The sequence below is a fragment of the Xiphias gladius genome, chromosome 3, assembly GCF_016859285.1.
Source record: "Xiphias gladius isolate SHS-SW01 ecotype Sanya breed wild chromosome 3, ASM1685928v1, whole genome shotgun sequence".
NCBI classification, from domain to species: Eukaryota; Metazoa; Chordata; class Actinopteri; order Istiophoriformes; family Xiphiidae; genus Xiphias; species Xiphias gladius.
In genome coordinates this window covers 5356075-5381336 of record NC_053402.1, presented here as the reverse complement: position 1 = coordinate 5381336, position 25262 = coordinate 5356075, and the positions used below count along the sequence as shown (strand labels likewise).

The 25262-nt window shown below is 41.3% G+C and overlaps 1 protein-coding gene across 1 annotated transcript in view; it reads right to left on the bottom strand.

The window, feature by feature from the left end:
• Positions 1-894: 894 nt before the first annotated feature.
• smg1 (SMG1 nonsense mediated mRNA decay associated PI3K related kinase) overlaps positions 895-25262 on the bottom strand; it is a 73788-nt gene continuing 49420 nt past the window's right edge. The window contains exons 43-64 of the mRNA XM_040116438.1: positions 25030-25168; positions 24204-24313; positions 23758-23976; positions 23209-23402; positions 22496-22668; positions 21746-22025; positions 20990-21262; positions 20485-20719; positions 20119-20330; positions 19258-19414; positions 18374-18563; positions 17768-18048; positions 17368-17577; positions 13159-13296; positions 10877-11029; positions 10572-10751; positions 9731-9958; positions 9224-9435; positions 9030-9130; positions 7725-7901; positions 4448-4554; positions 895-2207 (exon numbers count right to left, since the gene is read on the bottom strand). Coding sequence (XP_039972372.1) covers positions 2130-2207; positions 4448-4554; positions 7725-7901; positions 9030-9130; positions 9224-9435; positions 9731-9958; positions 10572-10751; positions 10877-11029; positions 13159-13296; positions 17368-17577; positions 17768-18048; positions 18374-18563; positions 19258-19414; positions 20119-20330; positions 20485-20719; positions 20990-21262; positions 21746-22025; positions 22496-22668; positions 23209-23402; positions 23758-23976; positions 24204-24313; positions 25030-25168 — 4047 coding nt within the window. The 3' untranslated portion in view covers positions 895-2129. The remainder of the gene's footprint in view (positions 2208-4447; positions 4555-7724; positions 7902-9029; positions 9131-9223; positions 9436-9730; positions 9959-10571; positions 10752-10876; positions 11030-13158; positions 13297-17367; positions 17578-17767; positions 18049-18373; positions 18564-19257; positions 19415-20118; positions 20331-20484; positions 20720-20989; positions 21263-21745; positions 22026-22495; positions 22669-23208; positions 23403-23757; positions 23977-24203; positions 24314-25029; positions 25169-25262) is intronic.

The following is a 25262-nucleotide window of genomic DNA, read 5'->3' as shown; positions in this document are numbered from 1 at the left end:
ATGATACAGTGCTGGCTGCATGTGAACTTTGACTCATGTTAAAGTGTGTGCTCACAAAAATGTCTCATGTATTAATTCAAGACAACAGACAACTGTCCATGCACAGTGGAAAGTGCTGTTTAATGTTCCAGTCGTGGAAGGAGTCCAGGAGGGCCATGTCAGTGTCAAAGCTGAAATGCAGCATCAAATTTTGATTTTTCTTCATCTCTTTTCTGTTAACATCAGAGTTCCAGCTTGTAGCTGTTGTCTAAGATTAGATCTGCATGTTGTAAGTATCACAGTGCTGCTGCACCTTTACCACCTTTGTCAACCATCATGTTATAATAACTATTCTACCCAAACTGAGCATACATGTGCATTTATTATTTATTGTATCTTATGTTTACACTAAATGAGTGTTTGTTAGTCCAATACTGAGTGCTAGAGGTGCAATTCCAAGACAAATATGATTTTTTTTGTTTATGAATTTGTATACCTCTTTCTGGTGAAATATTGGATACTTTCATGTCTTTGGGGCCACTAAATATCCTACAACAAACAATCTGAGAAGGAAAACGAACCATCCATAAACTGTGACAAGCAGTCACAAGAAGTCGTTGCTGTATTTTTAACTAGAGCAGTGTTTCCCAATCTTTATCTTTAATGGCCCTTTTGAAAGCTGAAAAGATTTAAGGCCCTACTCCTAACAAGTTTTTAATCATCCGTAATGACACTGGTAAACTGGGAAGAAATGGGAAACTTATTAACCTATTCAACTTCACCGAAATATCATCAAGAAGGTTTTATACATGCAGTTACTGCAGATTTATGCTTGTACGAAGGTTTTCTGGTATACACACAATTTACATCATGAAGTCGATCTAGAGTCTCTTTGTTAAATTAAAAACTCAATACTTCTCAGCTCCATGTTTATTTGGCATCCAACAAAATCCAATAAAAGCTTTAAGAATTAACATTTTGCACCATCACCACAAACATAATTTGTCTCACTAAAAATGTAAAACTAGAAAGTCGAGATTAATAAAATGCAAGCATTAGGGCGAGAGATTACGTATGAGGTCAGCAACAGCTTCTGACGGGCAAGTCAAAAAAGGCAGAAGTCTACTCCTACGGTTCTAAAGAAGGACTGAAAGTACTGATAGTTACAAAGCACAACAGACTAAAGATGCACACTGAAGAGAAAGAGTCAGACACAGGTTGTCCCTCGTCTATCTGACTTCACCTTTTACTTGTCCCTTCTAAGCTCACAAATGAGCCGTCCAAATCTATTTCACGACAGGACATTACAGTTTTATCCACAAGAGTAGAAAGAGCCCTCTTGAGAAAACAACTCCACTTAACAATCTTATTAGGTGACATTTGACAACACTTCAGCGATGTGCCAAAGTCTTCATTGTTTATCAATCAAAGTACTGTTTGATTACTGTTTTCCACTTTAATTTCTTCTCATTTCCAGTTTCTTGTGGGTGTCAATGGATTCTTAAGAATGCTGTTAAACCTATGTTCCCATCATTCTTGCCCAACCTTGTCACCCACTGGCCAATCAGAATCACAATGCTGCTGAGGAAAAGATTAGAGAAAAACGAGAGCGGCCATATAAACATCCCATTCATCTAAGCTTCAGCCCTGGTGAAGTCCCACCCACAGCATGTCAGCTGTGTGCTTCAGAGAGAAACTGCTCACTTCCTGCTTCATCCTGCCATCAGGTGGAGTTTGATTGGCTCAACAGGATGCGGTGATGTTTATGGGTACAACTTTATAGTGAGCTATGCAGGTGAGGGGGGAAGGTATCTCCAAGTCGAGGGTGAGGAGGCCTTTTCCCTCCTTCCCCCCTCCCCAGTTCGGCGCCGCTTTGCTCAGTGAAACCCCAGAAAGGAAGGCGGGCCGCAGGCCCACTAAGCGTTGCGTTAGCCCGATCGCCGAGGGTTGGGGGAGTGTGGTTGCAGCGGTGCTACGAGGTCGCTGCCCCAGTTTGGGTGCTCAGGAGTTTGGGAGGGCAGACTAAGCATCCGCTTCCCATTTCCTCCCCCCAGTGTGGCCCGGTGCTGCTGTTCTGACACCTCAGACCCGCTGGACTCAGGTCGATCTCCAAGTCTACGCTGGACCAAAGACATGAAGCAGCATAGCGTTCACACCCAGGCAGTCCAGCCCTCATAAAGCTGGGCCAGGTTGTCCATGTTGGTGGCCTCCTTGATGACAAAATCCACCTGCAAACAAACAGCAGGACACCAACTCAGGAAACATGTTTTACAACCTGTGTGTAATTTTAATTCTATGACTTAATCACAGGCCAAAATAAAACTTGACTGTTGCCTGGTTTGTATGCTCTCTGTCTGTGCTTGACCAAGGATCTTTTAGGAGGAAGGCCCTCCCTCTCTGCAACATCACTGCACACTTAGTTGACTGAGTGTTTGTCTAGTTCCAACAACTCCAACAGAGTTGTTTGTATTCTTATTAGCTGATCACATTATATCACTTTCAGATGTTGTATTTTCCCAGTTGAACATTCATATCACATCAATGATTTATGCTAATCAAATTAATATTTTTGAAACAGGACCTAGTTTAATCAGGTAGCAGATGAAAAATAAAATCAACATTTAGGCCCCATTTACTCTTTTCGTGTCAACCATCTTGTATCAAGATAAAATCCAGGTGGGATTTAAGACACTTTCATTTACACTTAGCCAAATACATGCATCTCTGTTGTTCAGATCACAAATCTGATTTCAATCCATCTTTGTTCTCGGCTACATGTAAATTGAGGGTGGGCCCTCTCAAGTCCAGAAGGTGGTGGTAATGCATTTGAAGCTGTGTTATAAATACCATACACACCAGAGGAAGGAGAACCTCTACACATGAGCAGTTTAGTTACAATAATAACAGTTTAACTTGCGTTAACTAACAACTGTCCATAAACACAAACACATAAATGAATCAAGTATTTATGAATGACCAGTGAGACCAAAGTTTTATCATCTTCACACCACTCCGTCACCCATATAGATCATTCAGTGGTTGACTGATTGCCGATTAGATAAACTCTACAGCAGCTCGGTGAGCCTTGTATCTGATTGTATGTGCAGAAATGGCTGGAATGGTTTTTCTTTAATGACACAGAACAAATGCTCACTTCAGTAGTATTTAGTGACACTTCTGCTGCTCTTATCACAAAGTCAGGGGACACAGACCATGGATGGATTAGAAAATCAGACAGTGAGTGGATATCTGCACGCTCTGCTTACTGATGTAGTTGCTCTATGGGAGGAGGAAGGATTACATGTGTTTTGGAGACACATATGCATTCACACCTTGTAAACATATGGATAAAATTAATCTCAAATCACCTGCTCCTTGGATGCATTCACACGTTTTTGAGATTAAGTAACTATCCAATCCGCCCAAGTGTAAATGGGGTGATACGTAAATATAAGTATGCCTATCAGATTGGACTGGGTATTGGCAGATACCCAGTATTTAAGGACTCAGACTGAGATTGAGACCATAAAACTTGATATGGCTATATTCACCATTTTCATTTTTACAAAGGCACGTCAGATAACTCAGTTTCTTTAAAATTGCACTGCGTCTCTTTTGGACTGTTGTTATGGTCTGTCTTGCAATGTTCCATGACTCCTAATCTCAGCAGTGAAGTGAGAAAAGAATGAAACAAACTATGAAAATGAACGTCAGGTTGAAAAAAAAAAAAAAAAGAGGGACGGTATTATTCTTTAATATCAACTGAGATCATACACTCTTAAAAGAGAGAGTTTATCTTTAGTCACGAGTTAAAGAAAACCCGTTAAAGCTACACTGGGTAACTTTGCACATAGCAGCATTCTCTGATGGTGCCAAGGGCTTCTGGTGAGTTGAAAACTAAGGTCATCACAGAAGAAGAGTGCTGTGGATAGGGATATTAATGATTAATTTCCCCTGGAGAACTGATTGTTAATCTATGCTAATGTATGTTGCTGTATTTGTTCCCTACTGGCAGAAACCAGTGCAGGTTGAGGTGGCCTGCTGCTAGAGGGTCTGGCATTAAAAGACCCCAGATTTAAGGTTTAATTTGGCATATGATTATATTTTCAACATGTGCAGTGAAATGCGAGGGTGGGATTCTCTTGATGAGGTGCTAAAAGGCTACTGTGCAATAATACTATTTAGGCTTTTTTTCAGATCCATTGTGGTGGTGTACAGAGGCAAAATTACAAATATTGTGCCACTGTCAAAGTGCTTATGGACCTAACAGTACATGTAATATACAGTAAGGATTAAATTGGTAAATGCCCATTTTCAGTATAAAAATACAAATGTGTGTGTGAGACAGTGGGCACCAACAGTGTTGCTCCATTAATTCCAGTTTAGACTAATGGGATGGCTGCTTTCAAACACGAAAATTGATCAGGATTAAATATGTCATGATAAACCAGTGTGTCTTGAGTGTTACCTGCTCTGTGGCGCTCATCCTCCTGTTAGGATCGATGTCTCTGCCCTCCAGCTTGGCTTTCACCCTCTTCCACACACTGACTGCGTACGAGTTCCTCTCTTGGACAGCTGTAACACAGCAAGCAGCAAGTTCAGAGCAGTGTAGTGAGATTTCACCACAATAAATGTGACACTCTCATTCATGCTTCTCTTTCCTCACTTGCAAGTCTGAAATCCAGTAGTGCAGCAATGCTAAGTAACCAGGAATCGCTGTACTAGATTAGATTGAAGAGAGTGGTTCTGTTCAAAAAGACAGTTTAGTTCACGATAGACGCCTGCAGCCATGGTAACTGTACACAAAGATGGCGACACCTATAGCCTCAAAATGCTTAGAAGGCATAAAAATTTGAAATTTATGACAACAAGACTAGGTCAAAACCTAGTATATGGCTGGACCGCCCTTTATCTGTCTGCTTCTCTCCTACTCTCAATGCTCAAATATACGGTATTTTAATACAGCCAAATTCCCAATAAAGCTCTCCTCATTTATATGTTTTCTTGTTTCTGTTGTCAGACAATGGAGCAAGTATGAAATAGTGATGAAAGTGTGGCCCATTAAGACTACATATTAACCAGTAGTAACTTCCAAGCCATTTCTAAGATGCTAATTTCCACTGCTAGTGATTTCGGCTATATTAACTTGTAAAATGATCACTCAGTGACAAAGTTAGAAGCTCATTCATGTCTATGCAGCTGCTGTGTGGTCAACTGAATGAGACACAGAGAGGTGTGCCATTTGTGCCAATTAATTTTGAAAGAGCAATGGCCAATGGGGAAACTCCAACAGTCGGCCGGTCGGCCAATGTTGTAATTTCAGCACTCAGTTCAAGCGGCATTTGGCTGACCAATGGTGTAACTCTATCACCCACTCACTCAGTCACAGACAATCGCATTTATAGGGCTGGCACCGTTGTTGCGGTCCAGCCAAAAATGAGATGAACATGTCAGTTACTTAAAATAGACTAAAAGATATTTAGATTTTGTTGACTAAAACTAGCCTTTAACAAAAATCATTCAAATAAAATTTGACTAAAACTAATGTAGATTTTTGTCAAAGGATTAAGACTAAACCAAATTTAAATCAGGTGCAAAAAATAACGCTTTTCCTTATTTTCTGTCATAAATATATGATGTTACAATGTCAGACATTGGTACAATGTGTATATTCAACGTAGCCAAAGTTTCAAATAAGGTACATGTATGTAAAAGTAATCCCTGTGAGACAAAACCTCGGGTTTCAGACTGCTCTGAACGCTAGGTTTCCCGTGGTTCTTTCTACATCTGCGACAAGCTGACGTCAGTTCGTCATGGATTTCTTTATTCAGTCATCTGCTCCAAGTACAGCTCCAAGCACTACTTGGGTAGTGTTATAGGCATTTATTTGACTCCAGCATACAAATAACCGATGGTGCAGGTTTACTATACAGTTGTTTGGCAACAGCAAAGTACCATTTTACTAGCAACGTTAGCTTTTGTATTACCTGACAATAGACGTTTTTCCACTTCAGTCGGCATTTTAGCGCATTTCCCACATGTAAAACTATTACCTGACATATATAGAAATTTAATTGGCATAATATCAGACATCCTTCTGTAATCCTTGTTGCTGTGGATGTTGTGTTGTCCACACTCATTCTGGATCAGATTTGGGCTCAAACATGTACGGATGGATATGAGAAATTGCCATTTCCTATCAATTATGTTCTGTTACTTAGTTTTAGTTACTTAGTATTACAGTATGCTTTCAGAACATCCACACCCATAAAAGGATGAGGCGGTGCTAACAAGTGCTGGCTGCGCTGCCCCTTGGCAGGCTTCCGGATGTTTGACCACTCAGAAGAAAGTGGGTTTCTAAGGAGGCCTCTTAAGAAGGCCTGAGCTAATATAGCCTGTTTCAGTAAGAAACTCAACTGAGAGGCTGCATAACAGGCAGTTTGAGATAAATAATGACTCCGGTACATCCTGAGGGTGACACATACAGCTCTGGAAAAAATTAAGAGACCACTGCAAAATTATCAGTTCCTCTGATTGTACTATTTATACGTATGTGTTTGAGCAAAATGAACATTTGTGTTTTATTCTATAAACTATGGACAACATTTCTCCCAAATTACAAATAAAAATAGTGTCCTTTAGAGCATTTATTTGCAGAAAATGTCAAATGGACAAAATAACACTTGGCTTAATTCATGCGTCCTTCGCAAAGACGCATCTGCCCGATTCCAGCCTTGCTGAAGCACCCCCAGATCATCACCGATCCTCCACCAAATTACACAGTGGGTGCGAGACACTGTGGCTTGTAGGCCTCACCAGGTCTCCATTTAACCATTAGACGACCAGGTGTTTGGCAAAGCTGAAAATTGGGCTCATCTGAGAAGATGAACTTACTCCAGTCGTCTATGGTCCAATCCTCAGCCTGGCTCTTCTTTGCTTCTCATTGATGAAGGGCTTTTTTCTAGCTTTACACGACTTTAGCCCTGCCCCTAGGAGCCTGTCTCAAACCGTTCTCACTGTGCACTTAACCCCAGCTGCCATTTGCCATTCTTTTTGTAGGTCACTTGATGTCATCTTACTGTTGCTGAGTGACATTCCAATGAGTTGACGGTCATCCCGGTTAGTGGAGAGTCATTTTCGCCCTCTGCCGGTCTGTAGATTTGTTGTCCCTAATGTCTGTTGCTTGACCGGGTCCTTATGAACTGCCGTCTTAGAAATTTTAAGGATGGAAGCAACCCGACGCTCACTATATCCCTCCGCCAGTAAAGCCAGAATTAAACCCTTCTTTTCCTCACTCAAAACTTTTCTTTTGGCATGGTCAATAGTTATTTTTTGAATCAGATTACTTTTGAGGTACTACTAGCACTCTTTTTGCCATCCAGCTGGTGGTATTGCAAGAGGATAGGGATGACCACAGCAGTGGTTTTTATACTTTTCCTCGTTAAATAAGATTTGGTTCAGGTGGTCACCTAATCTGTTCCTCATTAAGTAGAATGAGGTGTGCTTGTGTTGGAATTCAACAGGCACTGGAATGGAATGGCTGTCATACATGTAGAGATGCTTATTTCATAAAAATTTGCATTTGTCTCTTAATTCTTTCCAGAACTGTATGTACAAGGTGTTGCTTTGTAGGGTTTGTTACTTTATTTGTATTGCACTGCATGTATTTAGCAGGAGAGGTGAATAATAGGATTCCCAACCTCAGACAAGTGAGCAGTCATTCTGAAGAGTTTGGAGAATAGTACCTCGTCCTGTTTTAGGGTCTCGTACAGCCCTCTTGGGGCTGGGGTTGAGGCCTTTGCTGTTCATCAGCAGAGTGCTGGGTGGGGTATCAGTGGGGGTTCCAAGGTTTCGAGGCAGACCCCTGCGTGTATTCTGGGACATTGAGTCTGGCTGGGTCTTAACTCCACTGCACCTAACAGCTGAAGTCAAAGCACATATGACATGGTTTAAGAAAAAACAGTCAACAGATACACTTTTACTAGTATTAGAATGATGAAATGCATCTGATCTATCTATAATTTATGTATGTCCTGTTTACTTGTATACTTGCAGTTTCCTCCATGGCAAAGAACAGCTGCTGTGGTAAGCTTGGATTCAGGCAGTAAAGCCCCTTTTTGATTGTTCCAGAAACTATGGAGCCACAGTAACTGACCTAGGTGCTGAAAGGCTTTATTTTGCATTCTTGTTTGTCTTCCCACCACAACTGAAGAATAGTCTAAAGTAGTAGTCAGTGTTACCGGTGTTACATGGTGTTCAGGTACACACTAATTACATAACTTGCACACTGGCCCCACCTTCTTTTTTTTTCCCCAGACAGAAGTTATTTGGTTCATTTTCACTCAGTGGCATCCCTAAAGGAGACATGCAGAGGTGGAAAAGGAGACGCAAAAGTCCAGAGCACCTGTCTCTAAAGTGGATAATCTGCTGAGTGTTTGATAGCTATTTCATTCTTCTTTAGAATGTAGCCACCATGAAACCACCAGCAAAGCTTTGCGTCTCTCATTCAGTCGCTTCGTTCTCTTGATTGCCAGTCCCGCTCCCTCTGTTTTCATCTCGCTCTTTTTAAACTAGTCAGGAAGCTGACGGCATAACTCTGTTTTAATCATCCCTTGTCCAAATATTAATTCTAGGGGGCACCGAGTGCTGCTTACTGTACAAATGAAGCTGTGCACGAGTTGTAGTAGCCACAAGGTCTGTGTTTGACCAATTAAAGACATCCAGCACTGCAAATGTCACCCTGATAGTTTCTTAACCTTTAGAAAGTACCTAGTATTTAGTCCCTGTCTCCTCTGGTTTTCAAAGGGGATTTAACAAGAGTATTAAAATGAGAGAACTGTCAAACCACTCATGCAGTGTAAAATATTTCTGCAGTGGTTTTAGATGTTTCTATGGATAAGTTGATACTTTTTCTTGCTGTGAAAACTGCTCACCACTGAAATCCTTTGTAACTGTAGACTGCTGCTGTCTAAGCGGAAAAGGAAGCTGCAGAGAAAGACCACATTGGTGAGGGGGTGGGGGAAATTGTGTATATTCATGTAAGTTCGTACCTGCTGCAAAGCTCGTCTGTGCTGCAGAAACAGGACTGGCGCATTCACTGTCTCTGTCTGTCACCAGTGGGGAGGCAAAGCCCACCAGGCCATTATACACACTACAGTAATGCACACACAGAGGATTAATACAGGATTTATATGGAAAAATACAAAGTGTGTATGAGAGTACATGTGTATGTGTGTGTGAGTACCTCTGGCTCTGGGAGTGCAGTTCCTTCAAGGTAGCAGGAATCTCCTCCAGCAGTTCAAGCTGCTCCTGGTTGCGAGGCTGCCCGCTGGCCTGGATTACAGTGAATAAGACCAGCTGGATGTTGTCCTGCCACGCTTTGTACTCCAACAGAAAGTGACGCACGCTGCCCTCATATGCCACCTCTTCACCATCAGCCAATGCTGCCTCCTCATCCTGTATGACAGAATTATAACAGAGGATGACTGCTTGGTTACAGCTGAAATAGATGCATGGTTCAGGATAAAATTTAACTGCATAAAAAAGAAGGCATGTACTGTAACACACAGCTGAGACTGACTGATTCAAAGTATGTACACTTTACAGAGATAAAAATTAATTTTAAAAATGGATTAAATGTAATTTCGCAGTACACACACACTCATAATGACAGACAAAAAAGAATCTTAGAATTTTTTTGCAAATTTATGAAAAACAGTGCATATGTGAAGTAGCTGGGCCTTGAGTGTACCTTAGCCATGGCTCTGAGCAGGTGCTTGACATCCGCGAGTTGGCGGTTGTGGTTGGACAGAATGGTTTTAATGGAATCGACCAGGAACTGCAGTGTCTCTCCACAGGACTCCAACTGCTGCTCCCGCTCCTCCAGAGTCCTCCGCTCAATGCTCAGCTCATCCTCCAGCTGCCTCTGGGCACAGCTCAGCCAATCAGGACTGCCTATGGGCAGGTCCAGCAGTGGACTCTGTAGTGATTGACAGAGAACTTAAAGGTACCCTGTGGAATTTTTGACCTGTAGTAGGGCTATGGGGCAGGTTTTAATGAGTGAATGCAGCAATGTGCCAGAAAAGACAGGAAAGAAGACTGCAAACTAGTAAACATGGATATAAACAATGCAAGGATTTAAAATACTTAAAAATCTGCTTCGCAATTGATTTCTGATAAAGGAAATTCATTCAACATATTTGTTAGACCTAAAGGATAAAAACAATGAGTTTTGGTGAGTAATTTTATTTGTTCACAAGAAAACTCCAAAGGGCCTCTTTAAAAATAGACCTGATCTGGAATCCTGGGGTAATATGCTAATTCTTTCCATTTGCTAATATTTGCTAATGCCAAAAGATGATATTAAAGAGTTTTTTATTTTGCTTTTATAACATTTTAGGAAGCAGAACATGAAGTGCTGAAATGAATGAATGAGATGAACCCCTTCTATTCACCTAATGGAATCATCTAATTAAAACTAACCGTTAATAATCTATAAATGTGTTACAAACCTTGAAACGCTGTTGCGAAAAGTAAGACCTTATATTTTTTACAGGAATATAGGCTGTGTAGAGGACTGAGGTCAAACCCACCAGTCTGTGCAGTAGTTGGAGCTCCAGTGGAGACACTGTGCTGCTATACTGGGCAGCATAGCAACAGGTTTGCTGGCAGCGCTTCAGCAGCTCAAAAAGCGCTGCATCCATGTTGAGGGCCTCAGGGGATCGGGTCCGAAGGCCTTCGAAGTTAAGGATGGTAGAACACAAGAAGGTGACCTAGGAAAAGAAGCAAGAAAATTTGGTATTTCTTTTAACACTAGTCATCTTATCAAGTGCTGTGGAGTCCAGTCACTTAAATTTTACAAATGGGCCCTTGATTATGAACTTGGCAGCTGTGTTACCTGGCTGGTGCGCTGGTTCTCTCTGGCCACGACGCCGCGTCTCTCCCTGATGGTCATCTCAAAGTCCTGCAGGACTGGGGCCAGTGCCGGATTGGCTCCACCAGCCCACTTCAGACGTTGCTCGATGCTAGCCTCCAGAGACACCAGCTTATCCTGAGGACACCAGCAGTCAAACACAGGATATGGTTGTCTGTCTGAGTATTTTATTTGGAGTTTTTCCAGTAAAATCACAATTATGTTTAGGTTAGCAAGTTACTTAGTTAAGATTTTATTTATTAAGGAAATCTCACTGACATCAAGATCTATTTTGCAAGGGAGACCTCAAACAAATCACTTACAAGATCACAAGACAATTAATTCTCTCAAACAACCATCACACACACACGTACACACACTTGTACTTCTATCTCTGTGAGATGTTGGTTTCTCTTTGATCTGATAGCATACAAGATGGCATCAGCATAAAAATTACAAAAAATTACAAAAACACTGAAACAGTATGAACTGATTTGAATCAGTTTTAAGCAGAAACATCAAATCCCACAGAAAGCATCTTATTTAACAAAATATTGTGATCAACAGTATCCAAAGCCTTGGACAGATCTACAACGAGTGCAGTACAGTGTTGCTTGTTATCAAGTGAGTTAACAATGTCATCCACAACAGAAGTTGCAACAGTTATTGTGCTATGAGCAGATCTAAAGCCCGACTGCTGTGACTGATGAACATTATCCTCCTATAGGAAGACACGTACTTGTGAGCTGACTAGTGATTCTAGGATTTTGGACAGACAGGACAGCTTGGATACAGATTGATAGTTGTTTAGGTCACCAGTGTCACCACCTTTCTGCGATGGAAGCACCTGAGCAGTCTTCCAACATTGAGTGGATTTTGCCATAAGTAAAAGTTGAAATTAAAATTATTCCCATATGACTTGCTGAGGAAATCTTGTGCATTAAAGTTTCTCATGTCTTCTTGCTTTGTACAAAAAAGTCTGCCAAATGAATACATGTAAATGTAAATAAAATTAACAAAAATATAATTGAACACTTAAATGAATAGATAAAATGTCCTAGTATTTAAAAAAACATTTAATTCACTTTATTTTTGATGCCTGTTTAAAAATTTTCTTAGAGTGGTATGTTGGGGAAATTCATGAGCTCAGTGTGTCTAAAATCCTGGCTATGACCCTGTTCCCCGCAAAGCACCCTGCACAACACAGTTCAAGTCTGAAGACAATCGCCATTTGGCTTCCCCTTTCTAGCATTCAGGATATAGACTTCTGGGTCCAGAGGTCTTAGGTAAAAATCCAACCTGCCAAAGAAGAAGAAAAAAAAAAAAGAAAAAAAAAGAAACCAGGTTCAGATGTAATGTGTCATGTTATAGTTTGTCCCTCAAATTTTGCATCAAACCTAACAGCTACGCCACAGCTGTTGGGGTAAATTATTAATTACTGGTAATAATAAAACCACCATAATAAGTAACTGATGTAATTCAGGTTCAAACATTCCCCTTAAATTGTCATAAAAACTGACTGGATTACTGAGTAAAGGAAGGTGCCCTGTGGGGTTTTCTTGTAAAGAAAACAAAAGTTATGTTTAGATTCAGTAATACTCACCAAAACTCACTGTGTATATCCATGTGGTCTAACAAACAAAATGAATGCTTCCCCATGAATCATTTGAAAAGTTTATTTTTATGTTATTTTAAACCCAGCATTGTCACATACATACATATTTACCCTCCTGCAGTATTCCTCTTCCCTGCCTTTATTGGCATATTGCTGCATATCTTGATGTGTTACTGCCTGAACTGTTGATTGGTGGAAGGTGTGAAACCATTGGCAGGAATGTGCACTGCAGCACCCGCAGGTGTGTGTCCTTACGTGCATGCATGAGACAAAGAGAACATGGATCCACTGATAGAAAAATAGCTCGATGGCACTACTTGAGGTCAAAAACTTCACAGGGAACCTTTAAGTCCTCAGTATTGGCTCAGTTAGCTCTCTGTTGGGGGCCACTGACACCAAAAGTGTCCAGTGGAGCTATAAATGGTCTATGTAGAATTTAAGCTGAAGCTCCTACTTATACTGTTCACCAATGTAACAAACTATTTCGTTTAATACAACAGCAATAACAAAATGCCATTAAAAAAAAAAAAAAGCACACAATCAAAAATGGCATTTCCCCAAACCGTCCAAAAAACTCCAGTATTGGGTGAGAACATTTGATAATTAGTAATGTGGATTAAACACAGGATGGTGTATGTTGTGTAACACTGACCTGAATGGCAATGATGGCTCCCTCGTCCTGACCCAGCTTGTATAGCTTCTTCTTCATGTTGCTGAGGATGACTGAGCGAGGAGGAATGCTGACACTTAGAGGCTGATTATTGGGGCTCAGAAAATCCTCATGCTGCCACTGGAAGTGGAGACACAAAATACATGGTTATATCTGAAACAATCATTTCCCTAATCCATAACCTTTATAACATGCCTGACCTTCAACACTAACCCAACTTGCAAGTGTAGCTCCCAACTGTATCATGTTGTATTTAGTGTCAATCTGAGCCCCAAACATGCAAAGTTCTCAAATAAATCAAACTCCTTAGCCTCCACATGGTAATTAAATACATAAAAGGCTGGAATTTTTTGTGGATGTCAACCGGTGTCGTCATGGTACGTTGTTACCTAGTTTGTGAAATACATTGCTGGAAAGTTAATAAACAATGAAACAACGATCCAATAATTTTTCATTTTCAATATAACTAACTAACTAACCGTCATGTCACTCATGCTTATCAAATCTGCCCGCCATGTTAGCAAGGTAGCTAGCCAGCTATACTTTCTCAGTACAGTCAGTAATGTAGCAGATTGAAAGGTAGGCCTCATTCATTCTGCAGCTCAGTAGACGACAGTGCGGTGGTAGGTTGAGTCTGTTGAGGCTTGACTTCATGCTGCGGTTACTAGTTTGGGAGATGCAGTGCTGCAAAATAAATAAACAACGCCCCCAACTTTACCTCTCCTGTTACAACCTTCATGCCTCTCATGCTTATTATACTTGTTTGCTACATTAGTTAGCTAACTAACCTACTAACTAACTACTTTCATAGCTTGTCAGTTGAATAGAAGCTAATGTTTGAGAATCTGGGCCCATTCTGCTTTTACAGCATGTTATAAATTTTAAAGGGGAACCAGCAAAATAATGCTAAAGATGACATGTTTTGATAAGCAAGAAAAAATAATTTCTGATTCAATCCACTGAAATAACGGTTCGGAACAAAGCTGTAGCATGAATTTCATAGTTCACTTGACAGTTTAGAATAACTATTAAAATCCTTTATTTAAGTAAAAGAACCAATACAGTTATAAAAAAAAGAATTCATTACAAGTAAAAGTCCTACATGAAATATACTTTTACTTAATACTTGTACTTAAGTAGGATTTAAGTATTAGCAGCAAATTGTAAAGGATTCTCAGTCAGGATTTAGAGTGCATCATGGCACAGAGACTGCACTGATAAAAGTTACAAATGATCTTTTAATTGTATTGGACAAAAGACTTGTCTTCGTACTTGTCTTGTTAGATCTCAGTGCTGCATTTGAAACTACTGGCCATCACATCAAATTACAGAGACTAGAACATTTAATTGGCATTAAAGGAACCACTCTGGTTTAAGTCCTATTTATTTGTGCACGTTAACGATAAATCCTCCATATACTCAAAAGTTAGTCAGAGTTCCACAAGGTTCTGTGCTTGGACCAGTTCTATTCACCTTATATATGCTACCTTTACGCACTATTATTAGGAACCACTCCATAAACTTCCATTGTTACGCAGATGATACCCAATTGTACTTGTCAATGAAGCCTGATGAAACCAATCAGGTAGCTAAACTTCAGGGACATAAGGAGCCTTAAGCCTTAAGGACATAAAGACCTGGATGACCTGCAACTTTCTGCCGTTAAACTCAAAACTGAAGTTATTGTACTTGGCGCATAACACCCCAGAAACACATTATCTAATGATATACTTAATCTAGATGGCATTTCCCTGGCCTCCAGCACCACCATTAGGAATCTTGGCATTCTCTTTATCAGGGTGTTTCCTTTAACTCCCACATAAAACAAACTTCCTTTTTTCACCGACGTAACATTGTTAAAATCAGGCACATCCTGTCTCACAAAGATGTAGCAAAACTATCACATACTTTTGTTACTTCTCGGGTGGATTATTGTAATTCCTTATTATAAACTTTCCCAACAAATCTTTAAATACTCTTCAGCTAATCCAGAATGCTACAGCGCGGGTACTGGCAGGAACTAGGAAAGAAGATCATATTTCTGTGTTAGCTGTGTTATGTTCTTGTGTTAGCTCCTCTGCATTGGCTCCCTGTAAAAATCCAGAATAGAATTTAAAATCCTCCCCCTCACCTACAAACCCCTTAATGGTCAGGCACCATCATAGAGCTCATAGTGACCTATTAACCCAGTAGAACATTGTGTTCCCAGAACGCAGGTTTACTTGTGGTTCCCAGAGTCCAATGGGAGGCAGAGAGTTCAGTTATCAGGCTCCTTTACTGTAGAACTATCTTCCAGTTTGGGTCTGGGAGGCTGACACCGTACTCTACATTTAAGAATAGGCTCAAAACCTTCCTTTTTGATAAAGCTTATAGTTAGGGCTGGCTCAGGCTTGGCTTGGACATCCCCCTAGTTATGCTGCTATAGGCCTATACTGCCAGGGGATTTCCCATGATGCACAGAGCTCCTCTCTCCTCCTCTTCCTCTCCATCATGCAGATGGACAAACCAACATAATTATAAATGTAAGGATCATTTTTGATACTTCGATGAAAATCCTTTACAGTCAGTGACTGCCTAAAGTCTGGAAACCCATGGACATCACCAAATGCTGAGTTTCTTCCCTTGAGATGTTTTGCCAGGCCTCTACTGCAGTTTCCTTCAGTTGCCGCTTGTTTGTTGGTCTTTCTGCCCTCAGTTTTATTATCTATCTGCACTGTGAAGCACCATCCTATCAGTTGTGCATGATGTGGTGGAATCTTAGCAGATAGTATAGCCCTATGCAGTTCAGAATTCATCCGCCTCTTTCTATCAGCAGTCACATCATGAATAATCACCAGTGACACAGTTCCATTAGCAGCCATACATGCCCATGCCATAACATTGCCTCCACCATGTTTGACAGATGATGCGGTATGCTTTTGATCATGAGCCGCTCCTTTCCTTCTCCATGCTCTTCTCTTTCGATCATTCTGGTACAATGATCTTGGTTTCATCTGTCCAAAGAATCTTGTTCCAGCCCTGAGTAGGCTTTTTAGATGTTTTCTGGCCAAGTCCAACACTGGCCTTTCTGTTCTTGAGTTTTACCAGTGGTTTGCACCTTGTTGTAAACCCCCTGGTATTTACATTCATGAAGGTGTGTCTTGATTGTAGTCTTTGACAATGCCTACAATCTGCCTGCCCCCTTGAGAATGTTCTTGACCTGGATAGATGTTGTGAAGGGTTTTTCTTCATCAAGGAAAGAATTCTGTGACCATCCACTTTAGTTGTCTTCTAGGCATTCCTTATTTTTAAGATTGTACCAAATTGTTGATTTGGCCACTGTTAAAGTTTCAGCTATCTGTCTGATTGGTTTGGTTTTTTTTTCTTCAGCCTAATCATGGCCTCCTTCATTTGCATCGACACCTCTTTGGCATGCATATTGAGAATTTCCATGAACAGCTACCAAATGCAAATTCAACACTTGGAGTCAACTCCAGACCTTTTATCTAAATTTATCATGAAATAATGAGGGAACAGACCACACCGGGCCATGAAACTGACTGTCAGTCAATTTACCAATTACCTTTGAGCCTCTGAAAATTGACGGACTACGTATATAAATGGCTTTAATTCCTAAGCGGTTAATGTGATATTTTTGTTAAACCCCTTGAATTAAAGCTGAACGTCTACACTTCAGTCACATCCGATGGCTTCATTTCAAATCCATCGTGGTGGTATACAGAGGCAAAATTAAGACAATTGTGTCACTGTCCAAATACTTAAAGACCTAACTGTGTGTGTGTGTGTCTATATATGTATGTGTGTATGTATGTGTGTGTATATAGTTGTGTTGTTCCCTGTTAGTGCGTGTATAATAAATGATTTATGTATAAAGTCGTTGCCTTGGTTTTCTGTAACTTACTTTCAGTCACTTTATGTATCAAATTCTTTGTTTCTTGTGCTAGCTAAGTTCAGGTTAATTCTTTTCCAAAATTGAATCGTGCATTATAAATTGTGCACTCTCGACTGATCATAAAGCGAAACGATTTTATAAGCTTAATTATGCTGACTGAGATTATTTCGATGGACGAATAATTAAAGTGGTTCCGCATGATAATTCTGATTAACACCATATTTCCCCAAACTGAGCTAATTTTCCCTACTATGTAAATGCAGCTTATCAGAAGCATCCACACACAGTTATGTGTGTACCTGGAACGTGGCGATGTGCAGCTGGCTCCTCTGCAGGCTGGCCTTGGCGGCCTCCAGGTTGGCGTCTAACCTCCTCAGCAGGTCCACTTTCTTCCAGGCCGTGTCATAGGAGGAGGCCAATACCGTGGCTCTGTTCAGCAGCAGCTGGGAGACCCGGCCTGATGCAATGCTCTGCTCTACTGCCTTCTTACAGAGCTCATCCAGAGACACCTTCAAAGCCAGGACAGCCAGTAGTGTAGGTCAAGATAAGCTAATGGTCACTGACATGTTGTAATCTTTTTGTGCCCTTTTTGAGAGCCCATTACCCCCCACCAAAAAAGGAAAACAAAAAACAAAACAAAACAACGACAACAACAGCAACAACAAACAAAACACACACACCAACACATGCAGGTTGTACCTTGCTCTCTGCAACAAATTCTTTCGCCTCAACTTGGGTAACAACGTCTAGGCCGAGGGCAGAGAGGGTGCTACAGAGGGCCAGACCAATGGCTTGGCTGGGCATACCCATGAGCATCTTTCGAACAAACTCCGCTGTGAAGGTCTTGATGGGGCGGGTCATCTGTTCCTCACTTACCACTGCCACACCTGACCCTGTTGCATTGGGCTGCCGATACAGCGGCTTCCCCAAACCAACTGGTCCATTTGTAGGAAACAGGTCCTCAGCTGAGGGACAGGTACCTGGACACATGAGATTTTTCACATATTTGTCATACAGCAGGCTGAAAAGCTGACCAGCTTCATTTTCTCTACCTGTGAAACACACCTATATGGTCCTGTACAGTTTGATTTGGTCTACAAGAGCAGAAATATAGTGATAAACATTTTATTGCATAAGAAGGGTTAATAATATTAACATTGTTTTCGGCATGTCTTCCACTTCTCTTGTGTAAAGTTACACTAAGAAGTCTTATTTCAAATGTAACTGGCGATCAGCCATGCACTGTGTGTGGGTGGTTGTAACTGGCCTGAAAAAACTTGAGGGGTTCATCCTGGGAGCACTTACCAGACAGAGTCTGAGCAAATGCGAAACACTGCCTGAAGAAATCCAAGATGGTTTGCAGTCTCTTCAGGAAGAATACCTCTTCCATCATCTGTCGCTGATTCAGGCTGTCAAAGAAGTGGAGCTGTGTGGCCCGAGCCTCCCTTAGAACATCCACCTTCCTCCAGGCGGAAGGCATCTCCAAAGAACTCAGCTGAGGATAATAAGGAGCAGAGAAAATCAGGGTTAGAGAATGTTGACTTTTACATATTGGTAATCATAAACAAACTTTAGTCAACCAGGAATTGATGCTGATGGTGGTGGCTCAAAAAAAAAAAAAAAAAAGGATCAAAGTACAATCACTCACTCATGTTTACCACTGGACAAAACTACTGTCTCCTCTTGTGCTAGAGGTCTGCATGAGCCTGTTTAAGACTTTACCCACCCTGCACCTGTAGCATTTTTTGCCACATATGCTCACTCCAACAATACACTATACCAGGATTAGATGCAGGCCCACAATCTGTGGTCTGTGAAAATCACATTTCACTGAATAATTTTTAAGTCATAAGTCTTTGAAAAGATCTGCAGTATAAATAGATGATAAAGGGTTTCGAGTGTGACAAAGACATTGGCTTTAAGTTGACAATAGCTGTTAAATGGCAGTTGGATACATTTGTGTGGTGTTCAGAGGGTCCCATGGGACCGTTAGCTTTTGGTTTTAAAATAGGTTTACATAAAAATCTAAACTGGATTCAAGAGGATGGAAAATCTTAAATTTTAATACAAAGAATATCAGAAATCCAAAATATATTAAGTAACAGACCTGACATAGGGAAGAACACACAATATGATATTTATAGCCTATTATTACATTTATTCGATCTGATGGAAAACTTTGGTGCTACCTTCTCTGTGAGTTGCCCAAAGGCAGTCTCTAGCTGGGTGAACATGCCATCAAAGGCCACCAACAGCATTTGACCCGCAGTCATCTTTGGTGTGTCCTGGCCAGGTCCATCCATGCTGCGAGGTTGGATCAGCTCAGAGTACTGAGCACGCAGCATCCTGAGCACAAAAAGCCAAGTTTTTCAGACATGCTATGTATTTTAAATGATAATTTCTCTTTATTTCTATCTGGCATATTTCCCATATGTGTGGCTATTGCGGCTCTTTGGGTCCTGATAATTTTGCACTCACCGACTCCGTTGCGGTGACTTGAGGAAAAGAGGGCTGAAGCAAAACAATGTTTATACGGGCAACCAGCGCAAGCCTCCTACAGTGTTGCAAATAAACATGGTTTTTACATGAATCATTTCAAATACTTGTCTCTGAAACAAAGTGAACACAGAAAGCAGCTGCCTGGAACAGCCATTACGCTAACTTTTAGGGATCTACATCCGGGTCAACTTGCCGGCTGAACCGATCACCCTGCATAACACTACTCTGAGATGTCACATTCTTTTTATTTTTGGATAGTTTTACATGGGGCTAATTATCAAACAAAACTTTTTTTTCTAGGCTGCCATTCTAATTTAGGCTCATAGCAGATCCAGGAAGACCTTGTTTCCTGGATCTCTACAGCAGAGGTGGAGAGCGCAAAGTTAGCACGAGAAACAGAGCCACAATAGCCACATCCATGGGAAATATGCCAGTCTGAAATAAACTGGAGTGATCCTTTAAGCATTTTCTTACAATCAGTTAAGCCAATGCTGTGTCTGATCAAATTCATGGCAAGTAGAATTCAATCCACAATCATAGCAGCTACATACCTTGAGATGTGGAGGTAGTGGCTGTGCCCATCGTGGTCCAATCCTGTGGTGGTCTGCAGACTGTCTGACAAGCTCTGCAGGCCGAGACCATCGGAGCTCTGCTCCACCAACTGCTCCAGCTCTGCCAACATGGACTCCAGGGTGGGCTCTCCTTTTACCATACAGCGCAGAGCCTCTGGAAAGATGATCTGACGGAAGTTGGTGTTTAGTTCCTACAGTGAACAAGGTGACGCATCAGTGCCAGAAAGTCATTTATCTTTCTTCCAGTGGAACAGATTGCCACATTTACATACCCACAAAAACATTTCATAAAATTGCTCCTAGTTGTAACCAGTTGAGTTCACTGTGATGTGGGGTTGCACCTACATGCAAGCAGGTGTACACAGCATTGGCCAGGTACACGGCCTGGGTGGTATCTGAAGGTGAAGGCAACTCCAGGTCATGGGGAAGGAGTGGGCAGCGTTGTATCAGCGTTGCCAGGGCAGTGACATTTCCAATCATACTGCAGAGCTCCTCCAAAAACCATGCCCCATCCCGGGATGTCAAGTCTACCAGCTGCTCTCCAGCACTGGCTGCCGCCCCCTCCATCACCAGGTTCCGCCTGGAAAAAGAAGGAAACTCAATGACTTCCTTCTGTTAACCTGCAACTTTTATCATTCCCCTTCATTTTCTCAGTTTCACTTTTCTGAAGCACCACATTTCTAAAAAAAATAAGATGGATTAGGTGTAACTGTGGTATATCAAAGTTTCAGCAATACAGCAGTTACTGAAATTTAAATCAAAATACCTTTGTACCAATAACTATTTTCCATTAGTTTAGTTTGAGTGGACAAACAGCACAGTGAAACATGGCGTGAGAGATGTGTTAAACCTGCAGAGTGTGCAGAGGGCAGATGTGATGATTCCAGCCAGGCTGAGGGAACCTGGCTCTCCATTCTCCCGAAGGAAGACTGTAATGCAGTGTTCAATCTCCTGCAGCTGCTCCTCGCAGGCTGCTGCAGTTGTACCCTCAGCCTTCAGTCGCTCTGCTTGGTGCATCACATGCTCATTGGTGTCTGCTACTTGGTGCTGCAAAGTCAACTCCACACTGGAAAGGAACTGGCAAGAGGCTGCAGGAGGCTGGGGAGCAAACAGCACCTCATATCTTTAAAGGGAGATGGAAACAAAGCATAATTGTGGGCATGATTAGTTACATAACAAGCATAACATAATGTTACTGATAAAAATGTTAATCCGAAAATATTCTTAGTGTTGTCTGTGGACTATCCTGAGTAACTAGGATACCGTTTCTGGAGACACGTTTTTTGTAATTAGGGTGAAGCAACCTTTCAACAACTCCAACAAGGAGGAGAACATTTTACTTAGTAACAGCTATAGGCAATAGCCTTTCAGCCATGAGAGGATACGGAGAACAAAGAGCACAGCCACCAGGCTGAGCTTAGGGACTATAGCCCCGAATGTGTTTCAGAATCTACAGTTCATCACATGTGGCATTTTTTGCAATAATCCTTTACCATTGCGCTATTCAGGCCACTAAAATGAAGCAAGTAAAGTAAACAGTACAAAGGGTATAAAGAGTTAAAAGTTTGTATGATATCACAGAAGCAAGCCTGCTGCAGTTCTTTACTGTCTGTAGATGTGCTGGCAGTGCTCCACTGTCATGTCTCTCAGCAGTTCCTCCAACCAGGCTTTCCACTGGTGGGCCCGATGGAGCACAAGAGTAGCCCGTGGGTACAGCAAAGCCACTGTAGCATAGCTGTGCAGCTGCTCCAGGCAGCCACGAAGGGCCCCACGGCGCTGCTGCAGTAAGGAACTCAACTCTGCCTCCAGGCTTTCACACTGGCTGATCAGGTGGGCCTGGCCCGCATTCTGCAGGAAGGCTGTGGCTGGCACATAGCTAGGAGGACCTGGAAGAATTGGACAACCAAGGTGAGAGACAGCTCAAGGAAACCAAAATAAAATGCTCCATGTGGCATTTTACCAAGAATTTTTTTTTTTTACTGCAGTCATGTATAGACATTAAATTGGGCGGAAATACTAGCAGCATTTATATCACCACCTACACTGCTGGCAGTTTTGATCAAGCAGGACACGGCCAGTGTTGTTCCAGCAAAACAAGATTAACATTCTTGATGCTCTCTAAATCCAATGAATATCTTTATCAAATGTTTTCAAAATCTGTTTTTCTATATAAATGTATGTTTTCCCCTAAATAAACCTAAAAAACATCCAACGGTAACTAGCTAATTAAAATACATCATATTCAGAAACTGACAGCAACGATATTTTACATATACAAAAAATTTTTCTTGAAAATTGCTTATTTTTAACAAATTCATCCACTCATCCTGCTGGCATCATTTCAAGTGGGCCTAACCGAGATCTATGGGGCTGCTAATGTCCTGCAGGAGGCTGGCCAGCTGGGAGGCCTCTAGGTTTGAGAATGCTGCTTGGTACTGGGAGATCCACTGGTCCAGGTCAGCCAGCTTGCTCTGAATAGCCTCCTGCACAGTCCGCTGCCGTGACTGCAGCTGGGTATGTTCAGAATACCTGTGATGAGGAGAGTTGGATGAAGCCAAACAGTCAAAATTATTCATTAAAATCTTTGTAAACATTTCTATGTAATACTACAGTAGAATGTGAGCAATGTGTCTGTTCCCTGATTACACCCGTCATATTGGAAAGTTTGAAGAAAATAAATCATAGTGTTCCATTAGTAAGTTTGAAACTGAAAAAATAAAAGATCCTACAAAAACAAAAAATGTTACAATACAAACCACATAAATGAAGATTGAATAAAAGTATAAAAAAGAAAAAAGAAAAACTTGAGTGTTTCTCTTGGCCACATTTTCTACATCTGATGAATTGGTCACTTTAAATATATTACAATGGCAGCAACATTACTGTCCGGATTCTCAGAAATATCTGAAGTCTAGACTATTTTAAAAGTTAACTGAGCATTTAACAGTGACACTAATTATTATAAATGAGTTAATGTAGACAACTTATTCTTTGTGTTAAATTACTTCTCAGTGACAGATGTTCATTTAGCATGGCTTTGGGGTGAACAAGCATTGTGCTGCCTCAGACCTTTGCTCCAGGGTGAGGATGAGATGGTCTGGATGGTTCTCTGCCCCCTCCAGGAAGGCCATCTCTTCCTGCAGTTTGGCTTGTAGTTTCTCTCCCTGGCAGAGCAACTCCTGCAAGACCAAGTACTCCTCCATGGCCTCTTCCACTTGTGGCAGCACTGCCAGCATCTCATCACGATTCTTAAACCAGTTAACCTGTACAGAGTCCACACAGTATACCAATCACACCTAAATCTCACCCAACAGTTTTCTTGCTGTCTTCTTGTTTACACAAATGCTCTTAAACAAAAAAGTGAGCATTCATTGTCACCTCCTGAATTTTATTCTAATCAGACTGAGAAAACCTCTGCATCATCATTCATATAGTTAGAAAATGTTGACTAATTTAATGAAATTAAATGTGAAAAAAATAAACAAGATGTCAGAGAACTTCAGGAAGGAAGTCCATCACAGCAAATTTGTACAATAATGGCTAATATTCAATATTCACTAAGAGACAGAGATGGGCTCATTAAGCCCATGAAGGACTCTACTCCTGTCATGACCTCACCTTAATCTCAGCAACCCTGGAGGAGAAGAGAGAGCGTGTGATGTCTCGCTCCATTTCCCTTTTGCTCTGCTTGTTGTCAGCCTGTTGGCCTCCTCCTCCATACACTGCTCCAGCAAAGCCCACCTCCCCCCCTGCAGTCCAGTCCACCAGGGGATCATAGACAAAGGCCTCAAGCAGGGTCAGTAGGGTCTCTCTGCCCCGACGCATCATTTGAACCACCTGAAATGACACATCTAACTTCAGCACTTAGAGAGTGCACTTAGCACTAAGATCAAAACTAGGTCTTGCACACTAATTTCTTAAAGGTTATCCCTTGAACAGGCTTCCAATGGTTTTACAATTACAATGTCCTAGACTGTAAATGTATATATACACAATTCAGTGTGAATGTAATGGGGTGCAACAGGGCAAGATAGGGGCTGAGCAGTGTGTGATATGACAGTAACCTGTTCACAGGACAGCCTGAAGATGCCCTCCACCCCAGTGACTCCAAGAGCAGACTCAATGTTGTGGGTCATCCTGAATGGGACCTTCTCTGGCACCCGCAGGCTCTTGCCTAGTAAAATAGACACACACTTACACACACTTAAAGTTATACTAAGCTATAAAAACAGAGCAGCTCAACAGATATTGAGCATACAGTCTTCTTTTCTCCATTGCATTACTATTCGCTCAAGGCAATTTTTATGACATGCTGCACAATAGGGCTGTCAACAGATATTCTAAATTCGATTGTATAATCAAATTGTAAAAACAGACATTCGTTGTGAAAATTAACATTTGATTGTGAAAAAAAAAGCAGCACTACCCCAGCTGTCTGCCTCGTGAGTTTTTGTGTGGGCCTGAGCTGCTGCACTGAACACACTGCATGATGGACAGGGTCAGACAACGTCACTTTCACTGATTGAAAATGAAGTGTAGGTGAAGTTGAAACGAGCAAATAATTCAACAACCGTGTGGTAATGATGGCAGAGTGTTCACAATCCAACTCGGCCACAGGGAATGATTTGCACTCTGAGCAATCAAGTACTTATGTCTATTGTTGTATTAGTTTCCCCTCTAAAGGACATGATACGCAAAAATAGATACTCAAACGGTGCAAATGTGTGTTTTTTTAGAAGGAATAATCAAATGTCATTTTTGGCCAATTTTGACAGCACTTCTGCACAAATCATTCTAATCAGCAATGGAAGTGACACAGTAGCTCATAAGACAAGGCAGAGTATATTTGTGATATGAAGTGGTTTTTAATGTTATTCTCAACAAACTGACCTTTTTCAAAGCACACATTGTAGTCAATATGCACCACCTCTCCAGTGGTCATGTCAATCAACACATTGTCAAGGTGACGGTCGCCGAGGCCAATGATGTATCCCACCATCGACATGACAGCAGTGGATCTGGCGTAGGACTGCAGCATAAAAGAAAAGGAATATCAATCAAACAGGACACTGACAGTGGACAATTGCGCAAGCCCTGGACTTTGATCAATGATGATGCCTCTG